Source organism: Theileria annulata, chromosome 3 (genome assembly GCF_000003225.4).
Source record: "Theileria annulata chromosome 3, complete sequence, *** SEQUENCING IN PROGRESS ***".
NCBI lineage: Eukaryota > Apicomplexa > Aconoidasida > Piroplasmida > Theileriidae > Theileria > Theileria annulata.
The window spans coordinates 109,912-131,505 of record NC_011100.1 but is presented as its reverse complement, the minus strand read 5'-3'; the positions used below and the strand labels follow the sequence as shown (position 1 = coordinate 131,505).

The 21,594-nt window shown below is 32.4% G+C and overlaps 8 protein-coding genes across 8 annotated transcripts, besides 29 other annotated features; 4 read left to right on the top strand and 4 right to left on the bottom strand.

Moving 5' to 3' along the window:
* The first annotated feature begins 2,071 nt into the window (after positions 1-2,071).
* Positions 2,072-2,155: a sequence feature (Signal peptide predicted for TA02480 by SignalP 2.0 HMM (Signal peptide probability 0.831, signal anchor probability 0.147) with cleavage site probability 0.375 between residues 28 and 29).
* On the top strand, positions 2,072-3,493 carry TA02480 (hexose transporter (HT1 homologue), putative; the record flags this gene model as incomplete). Its single annotated transcript, XM_949685.1, has 1 exon — positions 2,072-3,493. The coding sequence occupies one exon, from the start codon at positions 2,072-2,074 to the stop codon at positions 3,491-3,493; it is 1,422 nt and encodes a 473-aa protein (XP_954778.1).
* Positions 2,108-2,167: a sequence feature (12 probable transmembrane helices predicted for TA02480 by TMHMM2.0 at aa 13-32, 58-80, 92-114, 119-138, 145-167, 193-215, 278-300, 315-337, 344-362, 377-399, 412-434 and 438-460).
* Positions 2,243-2,311: a sequence feature (12 probable transmembrane helices predicted for TA02480 by TMHMM2.0 at aa 13-32, 58-80, 92-114, 119-138, 145-167, 193-215, 278-300, 315-337, 344-362, 377-399, 412-434 and 438-460).
* Positions 2,345-2,413: a sequence feature (12 probable transmembrane helices predicted for TA02480 by TMHMM2.0 at aa 13-32, 58-80, 92-114, 119-138, 145-167, 193-215, 278-300, 315-337, 344-362, 377-399, 412-434 and 438-460).
* Positions 2,426-2,485: a sequence feature (12 probable transmembrane helices predicted for TA02480 by TMHMM2.0 at aa 13-32, 58-80, 92-114, 119-138, 145-167, 193-215, 278-300, 315-337, 344-362, 377-399, 412-434 and 438-460).
* Positions 2,504-2,572: a sequence feature (12 probable transmembrane helices predicted for TA02480 by TMHMM2.0 at aa 13-32, 58-80, 92-114, 119-138, 145-167, 193-215, 278-300, 315-337, 344-362, 377-399, 412-434 and 438-460).
* Positions 2,648-2,716: a sequence feature (12 probable transmembrane helices predicted for TA02480 by TMHMM2.0 at aa 13-32, 58-80, 92-114, 119-138, 145-167, 193-215, 278-300, 315-337, 344-362, 377-399, 412-434 and 438-460).
* Positions 2,903-2,971: a sequence feature (12 probable transmembrane helices predicted for TA02480 by TMHMM2.0 at aa 13-32, 58-80, 92-114, 119-138, 145-167, 193-215, 278-300, 315-337, 344-362, 377-399, 412-434 and 438-460).
* Positions 3,014-3,082: a sequence feature (12 probable transmembrane helices predicted for TA02480 by TMHMM2.0 at aa 13-32, 58-80, 92-114, 119-138, 145-167, 193-215, 278-300, 315-337, 344-362, 377-399, 412-434 and 438-460).
* Positions 3,101-3,157: a sequence feature (12 probable transmembrane helices predicted for TA02480 by TMHMM2.0 at aa 13-32, 58-80, 92-114, 119-138, 145-167, 193-215, 278-300, 315-337, 344-362, 377-399, 412-434 and 438-460).
* Positions 3,200-3,268: a sequence feature (12 probable transmembrane helices predicted for TA02480 by TMHMM2.0 at aa 13-32, 58-80, 92-114, 119-138, 145-167, 193-215, 278-300, 315-337, 344-362, 377-399, 412-434 and 438-460).
* Positions 3,305-3,373: a sequence feature (12 probable transmembrane helices predicted for TA02480 by TMHMM2.0 at aa 13-32, 58-80, 92-114, 119-138, 145-167, 193-215, 278-300, 315-337, 344-362, 377-399, 412-434 and 438-460).
* Positions 3,383-3,451: a sequence feature (12 probable transmembrane helices predicted for TA02480 by TMHMM2.0 at aa 13-32, 58-80, 92-114, 119-138, 145-167, 193-215, 278-300, 315-337, 344-362, 377-399, 412-434 and 438-460).
* Positions 3,494-4,009: 516 nt separating the features above from the next.
* Positions 4,010-4,093: a sequence feature (Signal peptide predicted for TA02485 by SignalP 2.0 HMM (Signal peptide probability 0.974, signal anchor probability 0.022) with cleavage site probability 0.648 between residues 28 and 29).
* Positions 4,010-5,431, top strand: TA02485 (hexose transporter (HT1 homologue), putative; the record flags this gene model as incomplete). The annotated part of the gene is made up of 1 exon (XM_949684.1): positions 4,010-5,431. One exon carries the CDS (start codon positions 4,010-4,012, stop codon positions 5,429-5,431), a length of 1,422 nt encoding a protein of 473 aa, XP_954777.1.
* Positions 4,028-4,096: a sequence feature (12 probable transmembrane helices predicted for TA02485 by TMHMM2.0 at aa 7-29, 58-80, 92-114, 119-138, 145-167, 193-215, 278-300, 315-337, 344-362, 377-399, 412-434 and 438-460).
* Positions 4,181-4,249: a sequence feature (12 probable transmembrane helices predicted for TA02485 by TMHMM2.0 at aa 7-29, 58-80, 92-114, 119-138, 145-167, 193-215, 278-300, 315-337, 344-362, 377-399, 412-434 and 438-460).
* Positions 4,283-4,351: a sequence feature (12 probable transmembrane helices predicted for TA02485 by TMHMM2.0 at aa 7-29, 58-80, 92-114, 119-138, 145-167, 193-215, 278-300, 315-337, 344-362, 377-399, 412-434 and 438-460).
* Positions 4,364-4,423: a sequence feature (12 probable transmembrane helices predicted for TA02485 by TMHMM2.0 at aa 7-29, 58-80, 92-114, 119-138, 145-167, 193-215, 278-300, 315-337, 344-362, 377-399, 412-434 and 438-460).
* Positions 4,442-4,510: a sequence feature (12 probable transmembrane helices predicted for TA02485 by TMHMM2.0 at aa 7-29, 58-80, 92-114, 119-138, 145-167, 193-215, 278-300, 315-337, 344-362, 377-399, 412-434 and 438-460).
* Positions 4,586-4,654: a sequence feature (12 probable transmembrane helices predicted for TA02485 by TMHMM2.0 at aa 7-29, 58-80, 92-114, 119-138, 145-167, 193-215, 278-300, 315-337, 344-362, 377-399, 412-434 and 438-460).
* Positions 4,841-4,909: a sequence feature (12 probable transmembrane helices predicted for TA02485 by TMHMM2.0 at aa 7-29, 58-80, 92-114, 119-138, 145-167, 193-215, 278-300, 315-337, 344-362, 377-399, 412-434 and 438-460).
* Positions 4,952-5,020: a sequence feature (12 probable transmembrane helices predicted for TA02485 by TMHMM2.0 at aa 7-29, 58-80, 92-114, 119-138, 145-167, 193-215, 278-300, 315-337, 344-362, 377-399, 412-434 and 438-460).
* Positions 5,039-5,095: a sequence feature (12 probable transmembrane helices predicted for TA02485 by TMHMM2.0 at aa 7-29, 58-80, 92-114, 119-138, 145-167, 193-215, 278-300, 315-337, 344-362, 377-399, 412-434 and 438-460).
* Positions 5,138-5,206: a sequence feature (12 probable transmembrane helices predicted for TA02485 by TMHMM2.0 at aa 7-29, 58-80, 92-114, 119-138, 145-167, 193-215, 278-300, 315-337, 344-362, 377-399, 412-434 and 438-460).
* Positions 5,243-5,311: a sequence feature (12 probable transmembrane helices predicted for TA02485 by TMHMM2.0 at aa 7-29, 58-80, 92-114, 119-138, 145-167, 193-215, 278-300, 315-337, 344-362, 377-399, 412-434 and 438-460).
* Positions 5,321-5,389: a sequence feature (12 probable transmembrane helices predicted for TA02485 by TMHMM2.0 at aa 7-29, 58-80, 92-114, 119-138, 145-167, 193-215, 278-300, 315-337, 344-362, 377-399, 412-434 and 438-460).
* A 133-nt stretch (positions 5,432-5,564) lies between the features above and the next one.
* Positions 5,565-8,688, bottom strand: TA02490 (ribosome biogenesis protein (BMS1 homologue), putative; the record flags this gene model as incomplete). Its single annotated transcript, XM_949683.1, has 7 exons — positions 5,565-5,840; positions 5,873-6,441; positions 6,524-6,603; positions 6,651-6,758; positions 6,789-7,664; positions 7,730-8,197; positions 8,231-8,688. The coding sequence occupies 7 exons, from the start codon at positions 8,686-8,688 to the stop codon at positions 5,565-5,567; spliced, it is 2,835 nt and encodes a 944-aa protein (XP_954776.1).
* Positions 8,689-9,874: 1,186 nt separating this feature from the next.
* On the bottom strand, positions 9,875-13,255 carry TA02495 (uncharacterized protein; the record flags this gene model as incomplete). The annotated part of the gene is made up of 1 exon (XM_949682.1): positions 9,875-13,255. One exon carries the CDS (start codon positions 13,253-13,255, stop codon positions 9,875-9,877), a length of 3,381 nt encoding a protein of 1,126 aa, XP_954775.1.
* A 442-nt stretch (positions 13,256-13,697) lies between these two features.
* Positions 13,698-14,760, bottom strand: TA02500 (centrin, putative; the record flags this gene model as incomplete). The annotated part of the gene is made up of 6 exons (XM_949681.1): positions 13,698-13,784; positions 13,959-14,018; positions 14,086-14,166; positions 14,270-14,356; positions 14,395-14,462; positions 14,616-14,760. The coding sequence occupies 6 exons, from the start codon at positions 14,758-14,760 to the stop codon at positions 13,698-13,700; spliced, it is 528 nt and encodes a 175-aa protein (XP_954774.1).
* Positions 14,761-15,150: 390 nt separating this feature from the next.
* Positions 15,151-16,470, bottom strand: TA02505 (2-C-methyl-D-erythritol 4-phosphate cytidylyltransferase, putative; the record flags this gene model as incomplete). The annotated part of the gene is made up of 1 exon (XM_949680.1): positions 15,151-16,470. One exon carries the CDS (start codon positions 16,468-16,470, stop codon positions 15,151-15,153), a length of 1,320 nt encoding a protein of 439 aa, XP_954773.1.
* Positions 16,384-16,452: a sequence feature (1 probable transmembrane helix predicted for TA02505 by TMHMM2.0 at aa 7-29).
* Positions 16,471-16,960: 490 nt separating the features above from the next.
* Positions 16,961-17,035: a sequence feature (Signal peptide predicted for TA02510 by SignalP 2.0 HMM (Signal peptide probability 0.650, signal anchor probability 0.310) with cleavage site probability 0.488 between residues 25 and 26).
* TA02510 (aspartyl protease precursor, putative) lies at positions 16,961-19,275 on the top strand (the record flags this gene model as incomplete). Its single annotated transcript, XM_949679.1, has 8 exons — positions 16,961-17,491; positions 17,527-17,579; positions 17,998-18,122; positions 18,197-18,236; positions 18,271-18,427; positions 18,505-18,557; positions 18,591-18,676; positions 18,740-19,275. 8 exons carry the CDS (start codon positions 16,961-16,963, stop codon positions 19,273-19,275), a joined length of 1,581 nt encoding a protein of 526 aa, XP_954772.1.
* Positions 16,973-17,041: a sequence feature (1 probable transmembrane helix predicted for TA02510 by TMHMM2.0 at aa 5-27).
* Positions 19,276-19,694: 419 nt separating the features above from the next.
* Positions 19,695-21,571, top strand: TA02515 (uncharacterized protein; the record flags this gene model as incomplete). The annotated part of the gene is made up of 4 exons (XM_949678.1): positions 19,695-20,159; positions 20,231-20,332; positions 20,406-21,178; positions 21,232-21,571. 4 exons carry the CDS (start codon positions 19,695-19,697, stop codon positions 21,569-21,571), a joined length of 1,680 nt encoding a protein of 559 aa, XP_954771.1.
* Between the last annotated feature and the right edge of the window lie 23 nt (positions 21,572-21,594).

Sequence of the window (21,594 nt, the reverse complement as noted above, 5' to 3'; positions counted from 1 at the left end):
TATATTATTTATTTATAATATATAAATTTAAAAATAATTAATATATTTAAACATATTAAATATTTTTATTAAATTAGTTTTATTATATTATAATACAATTAATATTAAATCTGAATAAAATTTTTATTTAATTAAATAATTTATAATAGATAATAAAAATTTTATATAATAATTTAAATATATATAATTTAAATATTATAATATAAAAATATAAATTTTTTAATATTTATAATAATTATTATATTTTAATTTATTATATATATTTTTTTAAATAAATAAATATTATTTTATTAATTATTTTTTATATATAAAATTAAATATATTACATATAATATATATAATAATATTTAATATTCAATTATATAAAAATATGTTTTTTAATATATATAAAAATAACTTTAAATATTAAAATATATTATTAAATTATTATATTAAATTATTATAAATATAAATTATTTAATTAAATTATTATATTAAATAATAAATATATTTTTTATTTAAAATATAATATTATTAATTCATATTTTATTATTTATTTAAATAATTTGTTTAATTTATACAATTAATTTTATTTTAAATAATATACATAATATTTATTTTATAAATATTAATAAATCCAATTTTTATTATTTTAATATTTAATATTATTATATATATTATATTTTATATTTTATTTTTCACTTATAATTTTATATATTATATTTAATATTAAATTATGAATTATTTATTAATTAATATTTTAATTAATATTATTTTATATTATTCAATATTAATGATTACTATATATATTATATATATTATATTTTCAAATAAAACAATATTTATATATATATTAAATATATATATTAATAATTTCTTTTATAATTATATTTTAATATATAATATTTAATTAAATAAATATAATATTAATATATTATATTGATATATTATATTGATATATTAAAAGTATATTTAATTTTTTTGTTTCAATATTTTTTATAAAAAATTTTTTTAATTATATTTTGTCCAATTTTTTATTTTTCAATTTGTTTATCAATCTAATGACTCTATATATTTTTTTCAATACTTAATTTTATTTCTTTATTTTTCTCAATAATTTATTTTTATATAACTATTAATTTATTTTTTGTATTCTTTTAACATAAATTAAATATATCAACAATTCTTTCCACAAAATTCATATATTTATTCTTATTTTTTGATTACGAAACTCTGAAATTATAAAATAATTATCTATTTAACTAAAATGCAATTTATACACAACATCATTTCACAAATGGAACTATTATACACCTTATGTGTACATACTAATCCAATCAATTTTGAAACTCTTGAGTTGATAAATAAATATAACTTTCTAAATAAATTAATTTTAATTTTAATTTTAAAGAGCTCTATTATGTAATAATCAATTCAAATTAGGATGTTCTAATTTTCAAATTCCACTAAAACACTTTTTATTCATTTATTATAATAAATAATAAATAATGATGTTTTGGATTTCTTTACAATATTTTTTTAAAGTTTGGAAATCCAAAAACCTATTGGAATCAGCGTAATGGAATTAGACGACTTTAAGCATGGAATCCAATCTTTCATGACGGAAGATCGGAATAAATTCCACTCAATTGTAATAATTAGCTATTAAATATGAAAATCTAATAATATGAATTAAGATCGGCGTACACATCTATCTGTTTACATATAAGTCGGGTTGAAACAATGGTAAACTGTACAGGATCTAAACGGGATTAAGTTGATATAGAAACTTCGGATACAGATAAAACTATTTAAATGATAGATATTTAAAAAAATGTGTAATATTTTGAAATCGATGTGTACTTACACCCCACCCGGGAAGTACAGCCAACAGGCAAAAAAATATAAAAAGATCAGTAATTAGTAAATTGTAGTTTTAGTTGAAATTTTATAATTTGTTATTAAATTCCATTTTGGATTCTTAAATTTTAATAGATATTTTTTTGATTTTTTTGATCAGTTAAAATCTATTTAAAATAATTTTTTGTAATATAACCTTCAGTTGATTGTAAAATATTTTTTGATCAAAAAAATGAAGATTAAAGCTTCCAAATCGTTGATTTGTGAGGCAACAATTGGAGCTCTTGGAGCTTTATGTTTTGGACTGACATGTGCCGCCCTCAATACTACTAAGGAATTTGCTATTGTAGATATGGAATGGTGTAAAGGAGAGACAGATATTTTTGACTGTCCCAAATCTCAATTGTTTGCTGGTCTTTCCAATGGTTCAACTTTTCTTGGAGCAGCTTTTGGTTCACTTCTGATTGGACTGTCCGGAAAAATCGGAAGGAGAGTTACATTGATGGTCATTAATTGGTTTTTCGTTGTAGGATCTGTATTATCAGCTTCATCTGTTCATTTTGCTATGTTGTTTCTAGGTCGTTTAATTTCTGGTTTTGGAATTGGTTTGGCAGGAATAATACCAGTTTTTTTGGTTGAGATATGTCACCCTAAGCAAAGAAAATACTTTGCAGTAATATATCAATTGTTCATTACATTTGGTTTACTCATTTCAGCAGGATGGCAATTAGCCCATGGTCGTGTAGTAACCAACTGCGTGGGAACAGACCAGTTTAAACTTACTACATGGGATAGATTTGTATGGCGTAGTACACAATTCTTACCAGTTGTATGTTGCGTAGCTGCATTGATTCTAATTCACTTTGTTGTTCCATTTGATACACCATATGAATTGATTTCAAAGGGCAAAACAGAAGAAGCTCGTGAAGTTATAGAAAAGCTTCATGGAAAGGAAGAAGTTGATGAAGTATATGATGAATTCGATAGAGATCAAGAAATTGCTAAATCAACCCCAAGCATACCACTATTGAGCGCACTCAAAAATCCCAAATACAGGAAGGTCATAATTCACGCATTTGTTTTGGCCGCTATCCAACAATTGGTTGGTATCACAATTTTAACTTCGAACGTTACTAAGATATTCATCAAGGTCATGGGTAGAACCTACAACTCAACATTAGCCTCATCCTCCATGTTCTTGGTTAACTTTGTGGCAACTGTAGTTCTCACTTTCGTTATTGGTAAATTTGGTAGAAAAACATTCCTTGTTTGGGGTATGGGTTTTTCGACCTTTTTCATGGCTCTATCATCTTTCAGTAAACCAATTGGAAAAGAAGCATCTTGGGTACCAGTTGTATCTTCAATTGGTTCTTTTGGTTTTATTATTGGATTTGCATTCGGTTTGGGAGGTATTGTGTGGGTCTATTTATCTGAGGTATTTGCATCTGAATATAGAGATGGAGCTTTGAGTGTTGCAGTCTTCATTAACTGGCTGTGTGCTTCACTTACCTTGATTGCTTCAGAATTTTTGATTTCCTACTCTGAAGTTCTTGTCAGTATAATTCTTTTTGTGTTTTCACTATTCGGTTTGGTTTATGTAATAGTGTTCATCAAAGAAACCAAGGGCGTTCCGATTGGAAAAGCATATGATTAAGTGTAAGAATTGTATTCTACCTTTATAACAAATGTAGTAATGGACAATTCGTCTTAATTCACAAACACTAATGTAGTATTACATATGTTTAAATACATACTTAATCAGAATGTTTATTTAAAAATTTCATATATCTAAATTAGTACTATTTTAATCTCTAATATTTTTTGTCTATAGAATTATATTTATAGGATTTTATTCGATTTTCTATTGGTGGTGGTGTCTTGCTCGTGCAATTTGGTCAGTTGTCTCCACTTTTGAGAATAATTCATATTGTTTGGTATATAATTTGTATTTCATCTAATTATTGTTATCTTTATAATTTTTGTCATTGTTTCAGTAACAATCTGTAATTCTCTTTCTAATGTTAAGTTTTTCTTCTATTTAGACTAACTTTTAACTGGATTCTTATGTTTTAAAACTGCAACTTAATTAATTATAAATGAATTGTATCTAAATGATATATTTCTCCAATACAATACAAAATTAATCCCAAAATATTTGTGTATTAATAAAATGAAGGTTAAAGCATCCATACCTTTGATTGCAGGGGCAAGCATTGGAGCTCTTGGAGCTTTATGTTTTGGGCTTACCTCCGCAGCCCTCAATACTACTAAGGAATTTGCTATTGTAGATATGGAATGGTGTAAAGGAGAGACATATATTTTTGATTGTCCCAAATCTCAATTGTTTGCTGGTCTTTCCAATGGTTCTACTTTTCTTGGAGCAGCTTTTGGTTCACTTCTGATTGGACTGTCCGGAAAGATCGGAAGGAGAGTTACATTGATGGTCATTAATTGGTTTTTCGTTGTAGGATCTGTATTATCAGCTTCATCTGTTCATTTTGCTATGTTGTTTCTAGGTCGTTTGATTTCTGGTTTTGGAATTGGTTTGGCGGCTGTCATACCAGTTTTTTTGGTTGAGATATGTCACCCTAAGCAAAGAAAATACTTTGCAGTAATATATCAATTGTTCATTACATTTGGTTTACTCATTTCAGCAGGATGGCAATTAGCCCATGGTCGTGTAGTAACAAACCTGGTAGGGAGCCAAGAGTTTAAACTTACTACATGGGATAGATTTGTATGGCGTAGTACACAATTCTTACCAGTTGTATGTTGCGTAGCTGCATTGATTCTAATTCATTTTGTTGTTCCATTTGATACACCATATGAATTGATTTCAAAGGGCAAAACAGAAGAAGCTCGTGAAGTTATAGAAAAGCTTCATGGAAAGGAAGAAGTTGATGAAGTATATGATGAATTCGATAGAGATCAAGAAGTTGCTAAATCAACCCCAAGCATACCACTATTAATAGCTTTGGGAAATCCCAAATACAGGAAGGTGATAATACATGCATTTGTTTTGGCTGCAGTACAACAATTGGTAGGTGTAACCATCCTTACCTCAAATGTCACAAAAATTTTCCTTAAAGTAATGGGTCGAAATTACAACTCAACGTTAGCTTCATCTTCTATTCTTTTGGTTAACTTTGTTGCGACTATCATTCTCACCTTCATTATTGGTAAATTTGGGAGGAAAACCTTTCTGGTTTGGGGTATAGGGTTTTCTACATTTTTTATGGCCCTACCATCTTTTAGTAAACCAATTGGAAAAGAGGCATCTTGGGTGCCTGTTGTATCTTCAATAGGTTCCTTTGGTTTTATTATTGGATTTGCATTCGGTTTGGGAGGTATTATGTGGGTTTATTTATCGGAGGTATTTGCAACTGAATACAGGGATGGAGCTTTAAGTGTTGCAGTCTTCATTAATTGGCTATGTGCTTCACTCACTTTGATTGCTTCAGAATTTTTGATTTCCTACTCTGAGGTTCTTGTAAGTACTATCCTCTTCGCCTTCTCACTCTTCGGTTTCATTTATGTGATAGTGTTCATCAAAGAAACAAAGGGTGTTGCGATCGGAAAAGCATATGACTAAGTGTCAATTGTTTCCTAGCTTTATAACCAACGTAGGAATGGATAATTATTAACTCACAACCACTAATGTAGTATTACATGTTTAAATACATACTTAGTCAATCACTTATTTGATGTGTATATTTTTATTAAATTCAGTCTAATAGCAGTTTCGAGCGTTTAATCTTTTCCTTCTTGGTTTGCTTCGCATACTTAGCCCTTTTAATTTCCTTTAATTTTGTTTTCCTGGCCTCTTGGATCCTCCCTTCATCTAGGTCCTTTTTGATCTTGTACTGTTTAATCGATTCTAGGCGCTTTTCCAACCTATCCTTCCTTACAGTGTGTAGTTTCTGCAAAGTTCTGGATATCCTCTTTTCATGTTCAGATGGGTCAACTGTAATAGTAATATCATCTTTAAGATGTTCAATGACCTATAAAGAAATTTAATGAATAGGTAAAAAACCTTTGGTTTAGATGAAAATGATAACTTTTCAATTACTTTCTTCGGTATCTTAATCTCATTAAAACGTCGTATTGGTCTCCTAAGAAGGTCTTTCCTTTGATACTTTGAATCAGGCTTGATGAATTCTTCTTTCTTAAGCTCGGATAGTGACTTTACTCTTCTAAATCCATCGGAATCTAGGATCAGGTTGTAAAACCGTTTAGTCTCAACGTTAACCCATGATTTTAATAGCACAATGTCCGATAATAAAATCTTATCCTCAAAAGTGGCTCTAAAGGCGCCATTTTTCTCGATTGGCTTTTTGATTTGACCCCTTATTCCAGATGAGGTCTGTATCTTTGAACCGATACATTTTATGACTTCCAGCTCAGAATTGAACATATTCTTGATGAAGCAAGTATTTTTCATAATCTTGTAAGCTTCTCCCTCCTGTATAATGTAAACGTTTGTTAAACCTACCAAATTAAGCTTCTTAACTATCTTGTAGTTTTGATCAGTGCCCACTATTGTTCCGGTAGCAGATATTCTGTAATTAGAAATCCGATCCCAATTTTTAACGGCCAACACTCCTAAAGAATTTTACACAATCTATGATTTTCTATATAATATGCATATATATAATAATATGGTAGAGGTATATAATAGGCATACCAAAATTTGGGGGTGATAATGGTCCATAAATGTTAGCCAAACAGTATGAATGGGAAGGCGTATATTTGAGCATTTTTACCCTATAGCAATTGTAAGTTTTTAAATATATATATAGCTTTAAATTAACCTAGTCTGATTACGATCCTCCATACAGTATATTGGTATAGATTGAAAACGTCTCCAACCTACTGAAAAAAGCAAAGGATCATTGGTTTTTAAAATCTTGGGAGACCATCTAATGAAAGGTTAGAAACTAGTTTGTTACCTGTGTCTCTTAATCTTTAGCTGAATGAACCCGCAGCCCTGTTCCGAATGTTGTAATGAGCCCAAAATTAGGGGCCTGGACTTCGTGTTCACGTTTTGCAGGAATTCCAAGGGGATTCTGGTGACGCATATCTTGACAAATTTACCCACATTACCGGTGTGATCAAGATCCAAAGTCTCTTGGTATAATTTTTTTTGTTCTTCTTCTTGAATTTTCTTAAACTTTTCACTTTCTGGGTCATTTTCAAATTGCTCTTGGTCGTCTTCTGGGTCTTCTTGATCAGAATTATCAGCTAGGTTTAGAAACTTGGACTCCCTGAGCAATCTTAGCTTTTCAGTGTCCCAACTTTCATCTAAATCTTTGTTTGAAACCTTTGAAAAGTCCTTCAAATGTAAGTTCTCGCTCCTACTTTCCCCGAAGTAAACACGTTGACTAATCTCATCGTATATCTTTATTTCATCTAGATTTGGTGTATCAGATGTTTCAGATACATCATCTTCAGTATTTGACTCGTCTTCAGATGAGTAGCTAGAGTCGTAATCTGAATCATCATCACCATTAGTTGATAACTTTTCATTTTCATAATCTGATTCATAATTATTCAAAGATCCTTCAGATTCAACTCCATCGTCAACAGTATACCCGTTTAAAACAGTTAACTCAGATTGGTTGGGTTTCGAGTCATCGATTTTTTGTAAAGTTCTTACCATTCGAACTGCTTCAGAGACTTGAGAAGTGTCTTCATTGGGCATCTCCGTAAAGTGCTCTTTGGTTTTAAACATTTGAATGTACATGGCGTCATCATCCAGCATCACCGAACCAACGTCACAGTAAGGAGCGTAGATATTTCTGTTCTTGTCCTTCAAAGTTCGGTCCCTATAATTAAATGTAACACTGATATTAAGTAAATAACTGGATTACTAAAATGTTTTAGTTAATACTTGGACTGTATTTCGCATGGGTCCTGTATATTAGTGATTGAACTGATGGTAAAATCCCCAGCACCTGGTATGTGAATTCCGTTTGTAGTATTAAGTTTTCCTCCATAAACATATCCATAGAAATATACTTTACATAAATCATCTTTGTTCTCTATGACTTCATGGCGAAGACTTAGTGTATATGGATGCGAGAGCCTCCAGTTTATACTAGGTGGTTTCTGGGAGGAAATGTATCTTGCCAGGTTTAAAACTTCATTTTTTTTGTACCGATCGTGCTGAATTCCAGTGAAATAAAACATCTTTGCGCCGTCGTATAACTCTGACCAGAAACGCTTCTTCAATATTTTCTTTGTTTTCCTCATTGTTTTATTGTCTTTAAATGAGTCTAGATGTGTTAGCACACCTATAACTCTGGGAAATCCGTGAACTTGCATCATATTCACGAACTCTAAAGTCTCCATTTCGTACCTGAAATAAGTAAGAATGGATCCTTAAACTAACCCGTATGAGCCATCCACCATAAGAATTGCGATATCAGCTATTTTACAACAATCTATCATATCAATCATTGAGTTTCCGCACTCAATAAGAGTTATCCTTCGGGATTTTGAGGATACCAATGTTATTGGACCATTGATATTAGTGATGTTTCTTTTGGAATACTGCTTCACTAGGGAAGTTATCATAGTGCTTTTTCCCACGTTTTTAGGTCCTTGAACAACTACTACTAGTGGTGGTGGAACCTCAGGCACTTTATACACTCTTGGCCTTCTCAGTCGCTTTTCTTCAACTTCACTTGCGTGTTGAAATCTCCTGTGAACTGACCTCCTTCCTCCGCTGAATGTGAAAGCCTTTGTGTTTTGCTTCGAGATCTTTTCTGAAGCGGTTTTGGTCTGTTTTTTCTTAACATTTTTCTTTTTGTGTTTCTTTTTTGGCGGATCTAACACCAGGGCATCCATTATTGGCTCCTTTCTACAAAAAGTTTTGAATATACATTTTTGGATATTTTCTACTAATTTACACAAAAATATAAATACATAAAAATTGAGGTAAACTAATATCTGGCATCCCTAATTCACATTATGGTATTCTCACAAGAATCACTAAATATTTTGTAAAACTTTTAAATTTTGGTATAGATAAGTAAATTCGAAATTATTATAGTGTAAATTAATGGTGTTTAATAATATTATGTGTTTTAGTGATTTGAAAATCATTACGATTCATGTATTCCTAAAATAAAATCTTAGGAAGTCTTTCAATATGCTTCAACCTTTTCTACAAATTTCTGTAAATCATCTAAAACGTTCTTTTCTAGATCATTTTCCAGTTTATTTAAAGTGCGATCGTCCAATTTATGAGTATGGCGTCTTCCAACTCCTCTCCTCGTGTATTCATTGTGTCCGTATCTCCTTCTTTTTTGATTCCATGGTTCACTTTCCACATCATAACCTTCATCCATTGCTTCTTCATGTCTTAATTTTGACATTTCGTCGTCTAGATTTCTCTTTAAATCATTTTTCATTTGTTTGTAAAGGCGTTTTTTCATTTTCTTTTCAGCTTTTCTATTTTTTAACTTTTTACTTAGATTTTTCATACCCAGAAATCCTTCCTCCATCTGCTCTCTAAGGCCATTTACCCCTAAGAGTAGTCCTTGTATTATTAGGAGTATAATCCAGATTCTCATTGTGCCAATTCGTCTGTACACATTTCCTTCTAGACTTGTTTTTTGTTAATTAAAATTATTTATCTAAAAAAACTTTAACAAATGTAAATGATTATGATTTTTCAATTTTTTGTCATGGCACCTGGGAGCAGTATCTCCAGTTCCTTGGTATTCTGTCTAACGGTAAAAAACTGAGCTCTAAAAGATAAATTATTGCCTTCCAACGTTTAAAACGCCATATAATATATATTTAGATTATATACTATTCATATTTTCACAATAATCCTATTTTGCTATTGTATGCTAATGACCCTGTTGGAAGTATGAAACGGGTTGAATAACTAAAATGTATAAAGGGAAGTTATAGTACATTACTTAATTTACACACCCATGTGGTAAAAGACTCCGCTTGGTGGATTCATAGAGTTGACGTGTACTGAACTCTATGTGTAAGCTGGGTGATGTCAGCGAAAGCGGTCCTAAGCCACATACTGGGTGGTTGAATTGTTTAAATCTGACATTGACAAATCCGGCAGTGATAAATCTGGAATTGGAAGTGATAAAAGGTTTATGCTGTCAGGTTGTATCTTTAGTTCCTGCTCATTTGATTTGTAAGTGATGGGTATGCTGAGCATTTTTATAATGTTATTGTTGTAGTCTTTCAAGTTTTCACTTGGTGTAAAATTTTGAGGTATTGGCTGCATTAACATTGAATAGTTGGAGTTTAACTCCGGGTCATCTAAGTTTAGGTTTTGTTGGTCAGCGGTATCAAGGTTTCTATACCTTTTGGACAATTGTTTTATGTTGGGGAGTGGGTAATCCAAATGGTTCTTTTTATCCTTGGTTAAAAGGTTATCATCATGGTAATTATCTTCAGACATCTGGTCGTCACTCATCTCGCTGTCGTCGTCGCTTTGGTCATCCCTGGAGAGTTCTTCGTTAGTTTCCTTATCCAGCTTTAGACTACTGTCGCAACTCACTTCATAGTGATTGCTTTCTTGATCCTCATTATCAATTTCAATTTTGTGGTCAACGGGTTCATAATTAACTAACTCAGGGTTATCCATTGAATCACTTTGCTGGTCGACATCGAGTTGATCTTTGTATTTGATTATGTTGTTCAAGTTATTATTAACGTATTTATAGTTGTTGCAGTGTGAGGCGTCTTGGTCTGATAAAGCCTCATCTCCTTTCACCTGCTTTTGTGCAAAATTATATAACAACTGCAATAAGTCATTCTTGTCAATGATCTTACTTATGTTATTTCTGTGAGTGTTCCCATTATTATAATTATCCATTTCTGGGTTATCGTTTTGATCGTCTGTCGAGTCGTAATCCTCTGTGCCATCAGATGTTTCGGGTTCTGGTGAGTTTGAGAATTGTGAATCTTCGTTTGCTGAAATTTCACTCAAAGTTGGGATTTGTGTTGACAACCTGTTGTATATTCGGAGGAAATCACTTCTGTTTTGCAATAACGCGTTAAACCTCTCTCGATCAGGGTAAACTGGCTCGTTGTACGAATAGCTCGATGAATCCATGTCACATTCGTCTGTTCGATGGTTCCACCTAGTCTTGTATGCATAGTTTAAGTTAATGTTCCCTTCTTCTTTGATGTACACGTCTTTTGTAACACTGTCCTTGGGTTTCGTTTCATCGTGAGCAAATTCGTCCTCTTTCACTGTGTGTCTTTTAGAGTTATCAAGGAATAAGGCACTATGTGGTAACTCTGTGGCCAACAAACTGGTCAAGTTGTCAGAGTATAGTGTTATTCTGTCTCTAAGCGGGTGTGATTGAGGTGAGTCTCCAAATTTTTCCTGATTGTGAGCTCTTCTCATCTTTAAATTTGTTGTATAAACTCCTTCAAAAGGGTTGGGCATGTCGTCTTCGTTGAATTCCCCAACAGTGGTGTTTTCTGAGTGGTTAAAATAAGCAGCGTTAATATGGGTATTTGGGCTGGGGAGATTAAACTTTACGACTTCGCATTCCTCGTCATAACTCGAGACATTAGAGACAATAGGTGAGAGATGTGACCTGGTCATGGACATTCTTCTGCTCGAATCTCTTCCGGCATTGTCCTCATAGTATCTGCCGTTGATTGTGGGTGTCCTCATGCCATCCCTGTCTGTGAAATCTCGTGAATATCTTTTTTCTTCTAATGAAATGTCACTCATATCGTTGGCCATTAGATTATATCCCTTGGAGACTGGCTTACTCCTGGATGTACTCCTTTTGTGATGCTTAGTCTCATGGTACGGAAGTCCCACGCTGTTAATTGGGATTTGGTTGAACTCGAAGTTTTCATTGTCAGACATTTTATTTGATGGGTGAATCACATTCTTTGAGTTATGTTCTGGATATATTTCCTCGGGTACGTTGCAGGAGTTGTAGACTGGGTCCCACACGTTCAAGGAGCAAACCCAGGTGTCTGGCAATTGATCAGTGTCGACTGTTAGTGGTAGCCTGCGCCACTTTTTACAGTTTTCACATTGTGCCCAGTTTTCTACAGTAACAGGGGGTGCAGCAAGATCTGGTGCTTCATCTGGTGGCTGTGAGTTATCTAGTGTGTCCTCAAAACTGTGTGATGCTGCGGTATCACTATATGTGTGGGTATTCGCTGATTGGAACCCATTAACCATATCACTAAAGGTAATTCTACCGTAATCCTGTCTAAAACTCAAATCTCTGTTGTAGAGTTCAGGGTCGTAGTATTCTCTGCCATTCTGGACACCTGGCATTTCCTTCCCAACCAGACTAGGTTCACCCATTTTAGATTGGCTTAGTTTTAAGTTATGATGCTGCAAGTTGTCTTCATTATTGAAAAAAATCTTTGACTGATTAAATTGGGCGGATCCTCTCCTTCGCTTATATCTGGAATCTTCAAACCCGTAGAAATCACCGTCAGGGTGTTTCTTATAAAAGTCGTTTCTGTTTGCTTCCAGAAGCTTATTGACGTAAGTATCGTAGTTTATTAAGCCCATGGGAACCCTGTCATTGTGGGAATCGAATTTGTTTAAATCTGTAAAATCACGTCTGTTTGATAAATCACCAAGTTGATTATTTGATAAATCTTTATACCCCTGTGAATTTGGTGGTTCTCGAAAGCCCAATTTATTAGACAACTCTCTGAATCCGAGACTATTGGAATAATCTAGGGAGTTATACTGATGCTTGATTGCCGCACCCATATTGTTGAATCCCATACTTTGTGAAGCTGCTTGTTGTCCTTTGGTCTTTGGGTATATGTAAAATGGCTCTGTATCATCACACTCTGCCATTTCTGAAGCAGCCTTGTCAGGCGCTGGGTTAAATTGATCATTTCCAAACGTGGTACTTATTAACACCTCGGGCTCATAGGGCATATCCAACTTCTTGACGAGGCTTGGTAAATCTTTCGGTGGTACTCCCTCTGTGTGGTCGTATTTTATAGGGATGTTAAGGTCGTCTGGGTCGAACTTAAAAGGCTCCGGTGCGAAATTTTGGGCCAGTTCTATTGGAATGCTCAATTCCTTTATCAATTTTTGTTGTTCTCCTTTCATTTCTTGTAAGGTGGTTCCTTCGCTTTTTTCTTTATTTGATAAAATGTCATCTTTATGGTTTTCGCTACCGTTGAGTGTCGTTCTGGGCTCAAAACTATTCGTTTCACCTGAAAATTCTTGGTCTTTAGGGGCTACTTCATTTTCAATATTCGAACCAGATATCATGGTCTTGTCGGTGGGCATATTGTGGTCATAATTGAATTCAGTAATCTGACCATTGTCTTTTCCTTCAATTTCTTTATAAATCTCAGCGTTTAGTGTGTCGCTGGTCGTGTTTCTGGTAATGGACTGGGGGTATTTCGTTTCTAGTCCTGAATCGGCCATTTGTTAAGAACTAAGGGTGAAATTAAGAAAAAAGGAAATCACCATTTATAAAATATTTCAAATGAAGAATGGGAATTTTTTCTTTGGCATTAAAAAGGGTGAATTAATAAAATGTAAGATCTATCACGTTCAGAATTTAAACAAGGGGAATAAAGTCACTGAGATAAATAAGTATAAACATATAAAAGTCTAACTACATGGGATTTGGGATCAAAATAATATCATATTAATAATTTTCGAAAAATAAAGGGACGAATGAACAATATTCGGCTTGTCCTTTGGATGGACCACCCCCACGACACTATATAAAAATTTACCAATAATTACTGTAATGATGGTAGTTTTTGTCTAATTTTTATTCACAGTACTTTATTGTTCCCTCATTTTGAAAATATTAGGTAATATGAATTATCCGCATGAACAATATTCAGTCTTCTTTAGGTCAAAATAAGTTTGACTTTTTCATGACCTTTATAAACTCTGATTCGTTAATTTCTCCGTCTCCATCTCTGTCCGCTTCCAGAATCATCTACAAAAAATTACAACACAATTTTATGTTATATTTATTATTAGATAATCATATTTTAACTGTGGTAGCATAATATTTTTCATAATACATTATACACGGATATATACCGATATATTTATAGACATAATGTCTTGAATTTTATGTAAGAATAAAATAAAATTTTTTAACCATTACCTGTTTGATTTCTTCGTCTGTTACCGTTTCGCCAAGCTCTTCGGCTACCCGTTTCAGACTCTAAGCGTATATACATAACAATATTATAAGTATAAATGTCGATTGCGATAAAATAAGTAGAAATTACTTTAAAACTAATAGTTCCGGTGTTTGGATCTGAGAATAGTTGAAATGCTCTCGACATTTCCTCCATAGGGTCCCTTTCCAGCTAAAAAAGAATTTAATCAGCTTAAGATCTTGAATAGTTTATGATAACTTAATTGAATATAGAGATATGTGTGGTATTTAGTTATAAGCGATGGGAAAGATACAATTTTATTGGTCATAATTGAAAAATAGTCATCGTATGAAATAGTTCCGGAACCATCTTTGTCGGCCAAATTCATTATAGCGCGGAGCTAAAGAGTTAATGTTAGGTGAAAAATTAAAATCTTACATCCTCTTTGGAAGGATCAAATCCCAGAGCCTTCATAACAACTTTCAACTCTTTGGCGTCTATACGGCCTAAAAAATTATATACACTTTGTACACAACTATCTTGTTCATAATATATGATAATAAGTTAAGGAATTAAGTGAAAATAAAGTAGAATAAACTATAATAGAATAAATTAGAGCTAAATAATGGATAGAATATTGAAAAGAGTGATTTAAAAACCTGATCCTGTGGTATCAAACAGCTCAAAAGCCTCTTTCATTTCAGATTTTTGGTCCTCTGTCAATTCACGCCTTTTTCTATATTGGTGTGTATTGTTATTGAGGGATCCCAAACGAGTTGAGGACATAACGGGTCTTTTCAACATCGTTAACAAGATAATATAGGTATTTTGTAGTGAATTTAATTTTTAATAAACAATTTAATGGTGTATTACAGTTTACAGAATCATTATTAAAATTTTTTGTGACTTGGAAGACACAACATCAACCTTGCTTGGGCTGGATAAATTGATCAATTTGATTTTCTATAGAATAATTGTTTTATATAATTTATTATTGTTTTTATTTGGTGGGTTTTGGCCCGGGAATTTTTTCTACACAACTTTTATTCCTGCTTCTTCATATCCACACATTCCACTACACCTTTTTACACACATTACAGCTAATAACTAATATAATAATCGTTCCAGGGTTTGAATACTATGTATAAACTTATAAAAATTATTCCAATGAGTAGTATATATAATAGAATAGATTTATTTGAGATCTTTTAAAAAAAAGATGTGATGCAAATAGAACTTAAATAGATCCAGATCCGAATTATAATTGAGTTTTAAGTTGTTCCTATTTCCTTCTATTATGACTATGTGATTTCTTAACTGTGATTCCACAAAACTTGCATCGTCTGTGAAGTGGTTAAACAGGTGTGGTTCGTATTTGAATGAATCTGATTCTAGAACATTGTCGTAAGCATCTTTGATTACTTTATACTTGAAAGCTTGAGGAGTTTGTATGATGAAGGTTTTGTTCCTGTCCAAAGTCCTCAAAACCTTGTGATTCTGAGCTAATTTAACAGTGTCCGTACTTTGGTAGCCTGGGACTGCTCCCCCGAACTTACTCGCAGAACTTATCAACTCCTTTAGGTCAACAAGTCTGGCTAATGGTCTTGCTCCATCATGAATTATCACTATCTCATCATCTGCCGTATAATCTTCCAAATTCCTCAACCCATTATAAGCAGAGCTGAAACGTTCAGGCCCTGATTCACAAAACTTAATAAACTTATATCTGTTGTGTAGACTGTCATAATTTGTATCATCAGTACCATAATTAGGTTCAATTAGCTTTAAATCAAGTACAAACTGGTTGTTTTTCAAGTCGTATGCGAAAATAAACCCTCTTTTTAGGGATTTTTCTGACAAATTAACAGTGTCATCTGGGACACTATCCACAGTATGTTCAGGTTCGTCATGTAAATTGTGTTCAATTACCGAGTATTTAGAGATGAATTCTTTGGATTTCAAAATCATCTCAAGGACTTTACGGAACCAGGGAGGCCTGGTGACTATGAGTATCTCAGATATGTTGGGATTATGAATAAATTCCGATAAAGAATAAACAAACAAAGGGACGTTATAAATGTGAATAAACTGCTTTGCCCTAGGCATACCCTCTGGAATATAATAATCTGAACCTAGTTCCCCAAAGTCATAATTAAGTCTTTTGCCAAATCCACCGCACAAGAAAATCGCCTTTGCAGTTATGTTGCAGCCAACATTACCGTCACCTAATTTGTCATTAAATGCTTTATTTGAGAAAATTGAGGAATTAGGTTGTCTTAACGGGTTATTAAAGTCATTTATACGAACATGATTGGAGTTCACAATATTATCATTTAAAGAGTTATTGGAAGAATCTTGAAGAAATAAAGAATTTGAGGGCTTTTTAGAATGAATGTGACCAATATTCCTATCTCTGCTGGAAGAATTGACAAATATAATGAATTTGGGTTTGAAATAAAGGTTTAAGAGGGCTGAGAAGAATAAAATAGGGAAAATTTGATTCCATTTCTTCATTAAAGGGGGAATATAAGACAAAGAAGAATTTTGAAAAATAATTTATTAAAAATATGAATATAGTACTTTAAAATATTTTAATTTGATGGCGTAAATATACCATTCATTTTAATCATATTACTTATTCTTCTTCCATTCTATCAAAAGTTTATCTTAGGAATGTATGGGGAGATGTCGTTTCAAATTTAAACCTTAACACAAATACACATTTAAAAAATAACTTTTTTTGATGATAGAAATCACTGTATTTTATATGATTGTAAAGAAGTTCCTTTTGTGTGTTCACAGATTAAATTTCATATATTGTAGACAATATCAGGAAGAAAAACAGTTATGTTCCTGTTATATTTAACATTCTATACTATTTCTGTAATGATAAACACTTCTTCTTTGTTTATTTCTAAGAAAAATTCAATTTTACTGTAATGTGTACCAAATTTAAATTTTAACCTCTAGTAGTGATTATTCCATAATTTTTGTAATAATAAAAATGAAATTGGACATCATTAGGTTTTCGACTTTAATATTTATCTTGGGAGTTTTCACTTTTTCTCCGGTTTCTCCCCTTTTTTTGGACAATGGCACAACTTTTAAAGACTTGTCCTCTGAAATATTCAAGCATATAGGTTCTGTGGTGATTGATGCCTATGATACTCCTGCAACTGTTTATATGAAGGAGCTTTTTAATCACGCTACTAGTGACTGTGATAAATGCTATACACATATTTTTAACATGGAATATCCTAGAATGTTATCATCGCAAATTTTCAATAAACCAGATCACTCCGTTAATCTTTATAGATTTGCTTTAAACAAGAAAAAACACAAAAAAAACACTAAAACTGCTAATTATAATAATAATGAGCTTGCTGATGTTAGTAAAAGACCAAATCAATATAGCTATTTAAAGTTCAAGTCGGATGATGGATCACAGAACCTTCAGCAATATCTTTTAAATTTCGAAAATAGTCAGTATTTTGGTGAAATACAAGTAGGAACACCTCCAAAAAACTTCGTAGTTGTATGTTAATAGCGTAATTAATTTGTAAACTTTAGGTATTTGACACCGGATCAAGTCAGTTGTGGATACCATCAAAATCATGCCTCAAGTATAACTTATCACTAGTTTATTTCCATCAGCTATATTAGTTATAAAATTTAGTAAAATTGAATTTCATTTATTATATTAGTTAATAACTTATTTGTGTTTAATTTAAAACTTAATCCCTGTGTTGTTACGAGTTGACATTTTTGCCTCATACCGTATTATTTAAATCTATATTTAATTTAGTCTAACACAATTTATTATATCTGATTTTATTAGTTTTGTTATTGTACTATCTGTTTAATATTGTTTTATAATGTTTAAATATAGTGTTTTATATATCCATATAATACTTCATATTATACTATACTATATATACATTTATATATTAATTGTATATTATATACTGTATTATTTTAGATATAGTATTAATATATATTTGGATATATTCATATTAATAATATGATTAATTATTAAATTAGCCATAATTCGAATGGTTGTGCGAGGCATAGAATGTTTGATTCATCAGCATCTACTACTTATGAACCAATGATTAAGGGTAATGAGATGATGAGTGAGTACATCCGTTACGGTACCGGTGAATGTGGTAAGTTAAGTTATTATATCCATTGTTTACATTGTTTAAATGATATATCTAATGGAGTTATGAACAATTTTTAGTGCTGGCACTTGGATTTGATAATGTAAAAATCGGCTCGCTGTAAGTTTAGTGTGTATATTAAATTGTAATATAGAAATGTTAAGCATCAATCAATTGGATTGTCCGTACTTGAAAGTGAGCATCCGTTTGGTGATTTACCTTTCGATGGGTTAGTTGGTCTTGGGTTCCCAGACACTGAACTCAAAGAATCAAAAAAACTTACCCCTATATTCGACTCAATAAAAAATCAAGTACCTCCTTTAGATATTCTTTATTCCATTGTAAATTGATTAAACAAGTGTAATAAACTTGCTAAACAATTTTATAGAAAATATTAAAGAGGAATATAATAGCTTTTTATATGTCAAAGGACATTAATCAGTAAGTTATAATCATAAATCAAGTTAAACTTAGACCTGGATCTCTTTCTTTTGGTAGTATTGATCCTAAATACGTACTTCCAGGGCATAAACCATGGTGGTTTCCCGTTGTTAAAACTGGTACAAACATTATTTACCCTTGAATTTACCATTAATTATGAATATACTAAATTGTTAATATAGATTACTGGGAGATAGAAGTTTCTTCGTTATTGGTTGATGGTGAACCCGTTGTGTTTGATAGAAAGTACAATGCTGCGATAGATACTGGAAGTAGTTTAATATCTGGACCATCAGATGTGATAATACCTTTGTTAGAAAAAATCACCGTTGAAGAGGACTGCTCAAACCTTGACAAACTACCCCGTTTATCGTTTGTATTTCGGGATGTCATGGGAAGAAAAGTAAAATTCGACCTTGATCCTGAGGATTACGTATTAAAGGACGAAGTTGAGAAAGTGTGTATGCTGGGTGTGCTGCCAATGGATATGCCTGAGCCAAAAAAGCCTTTGTTTGTTATAGGCGCAAACTTTCTCAGAAGGTATATCTCAATTTTCGACAGGGATCAGATGGTAGTCGGATTAGTTCCGGCATCACATGATCAAAAGGAAGAAAATAAGCAAGAACAACTCTCTGATAGGTTCAAAGTTCCAGACGGTAATACTATTATATACTCTTTAAGTCCTACAAATATTTTTATATTAACCGTAATGTTGTAATAAATGAATTTTTAGATAAACAAAGGACAAGAAACTACTTTTACATAGGATTGGTGGTAGTGGCTCTAGTTGTGGGTCTTGGATACTTTATTTATAACACCTATCCTCCGCCACAAGAACAATTTTAAAGTATAACAACTTAATTTAACTGAACAATTTTATTATATTATTAATTATGAAATGTGTTACTATGTAAAACCACAATCTATAAATATATAGTTAATAGAACTGAACAGTTGAGAGATGTATAATGAAAGAATAAAATATTGACATAATGGTCTAAATTCTTGTAATTATTATTTCTATAATGTTTAGGGTAAATGTATTGAATTAAATGTAAAGGTGTAAGTTTTTTAAAAAATAACAGGATGGGGGGATGGAATCAAAATTACAATATTTAGTGTTTTAAGTTTTGTTCCATGACCACCTGTAGAGGACTTTTACATTTCTCTAAAGCTTTACGCTCATCTCTGGGTCCAAATACCTGGCATAATCTAGGGAAATTTGCTTCTGGTGGAAGTTCTTATCAAGAATCCCAGTGGAACTTGCTGAAAGGGTTTGACTCCAATGTTTCAGGAGTTATTGATGGAACGAAGGATAATCCAGAGCTTCTGGACTGGTCCGTATGGGACGATCGCATTTCACATAAAAATATTTTGGCCCACATGAAAAAAACATACACAAATACCATGAAAACATTAGATGATGCGCTTGCATCACGAAATTCACCAGAATACCTAAACGAAGGCTGGGAAACGTATGATTCTGTTATAAAGACTTGTGCTGATGCCACTGAGGCAGCGGATAAAATTATTTCCGATGGCATTAAGGCACTTTGGATTTCTCAGCACAACCCTCCAACATGGAAAGTTGACACAAACGAAGTAATTACGATACTTATAATTCTAACATATACAATTTTTAAACAATTAAATATCCCCTAATAATTGTTTAGTGGCTAGAAAGTGATCAGTATTGGCAGGCCTTTGTTGAGAAGCATGCTATGTACTCTCAGTCAGGGACAAGTAATGATCCAGAATCGCCATCTGAAATTGAGGTATTAAACATAGCTGAAATTATATAGTTTAAACAGTTAGATTGTACTAACAGTGTTAATTGATAAATTTTAGAGCGTGAAGAGTAAGTGGAATGTGAATATGTTCAAGTTTAATGAAAGAACAGATACCCCCATGCTGTACGATTATATGTACCATAACCCTAGTTGGGAGTACTATGACATAAACAGGCGCCAGTTTTTCGAGCATTTGGAATATTTCCTTCTCAGAACGGGAGAAGACTTCCGTAACTTTCCAGACGTACCCAAGTGGAAATGGCTCACCCACCTGGAGGACTTGAGATTTAAGCAGTTTTCAGTGGAAATGAGACGTAAAATGGCCAAACAACTTCAAAAGGCTGCTAGATTCGAGAAGACAGATTTAGGTGCAGGGGAACATGAAAGCGAGGAGGATTGTAATATGCAATTGTTAATGAATGAAAAAAGTCAATTGGAATCAGTCTTATCAAACCTACTGGCTGGTTTCGCATTCTTAACTGACCCTTTAGTACCAGTGGAAAATGCTTTCCAACTCAATTATGTACTATCGAAGGACAATTATCAAGCACATAAAATGACTAAAGTCTTCTCACTTGGAAATGACTTACCGTATTTATACGTACTTCCCTATTCCACTAATGGTGCGCTTAAAGGTGAAAATACTTCTGAAAATTCTCAAGTTACTCGGAACGAACATGAAAGTGTTCTGAATGATGTTGTTAATGGACCTATGAGTTGTTTTTATAATTTAATGGACTACATGAACCTTAGTGGTTTTAAAGTCAATCCATCATTTTCAACAAGACTCCAGCTTAAATGTCAAGTTATTCATGAAAGAGGGCCTAACTGGTATTTTAACTAGCACTAAATATTTATTATATACTTTATTAATTATGAAACAGGATTAAGTTACCCGGCGAACGAACCTATGACTCATTTTTGAGGCGTTTGAGGTACGATGACCCCCTCAGACCAATGCTTGAGGAATACGTTCAAGATCTTAAGTTGAGGTTAAAAGATGCTAAGGAGATACCACCATCCCAGTGGCATAAAGCCCTTCAAAAGTTAAAGGAAATTCAAATGGAGAGAGATAATCTTTTATCAAAGACGCAAAGCACAGAAAGTCAACAAGAATTTACACTTACCTCCGAAGAGTTGACCGAACTCTCAGAAACAGATCAATTACTTTTCAAGGATTCAGACGGAAATAAGATGGATTCCACAACAACTAGGCTTTTATAAACTATATAAACCAATTTAACCTA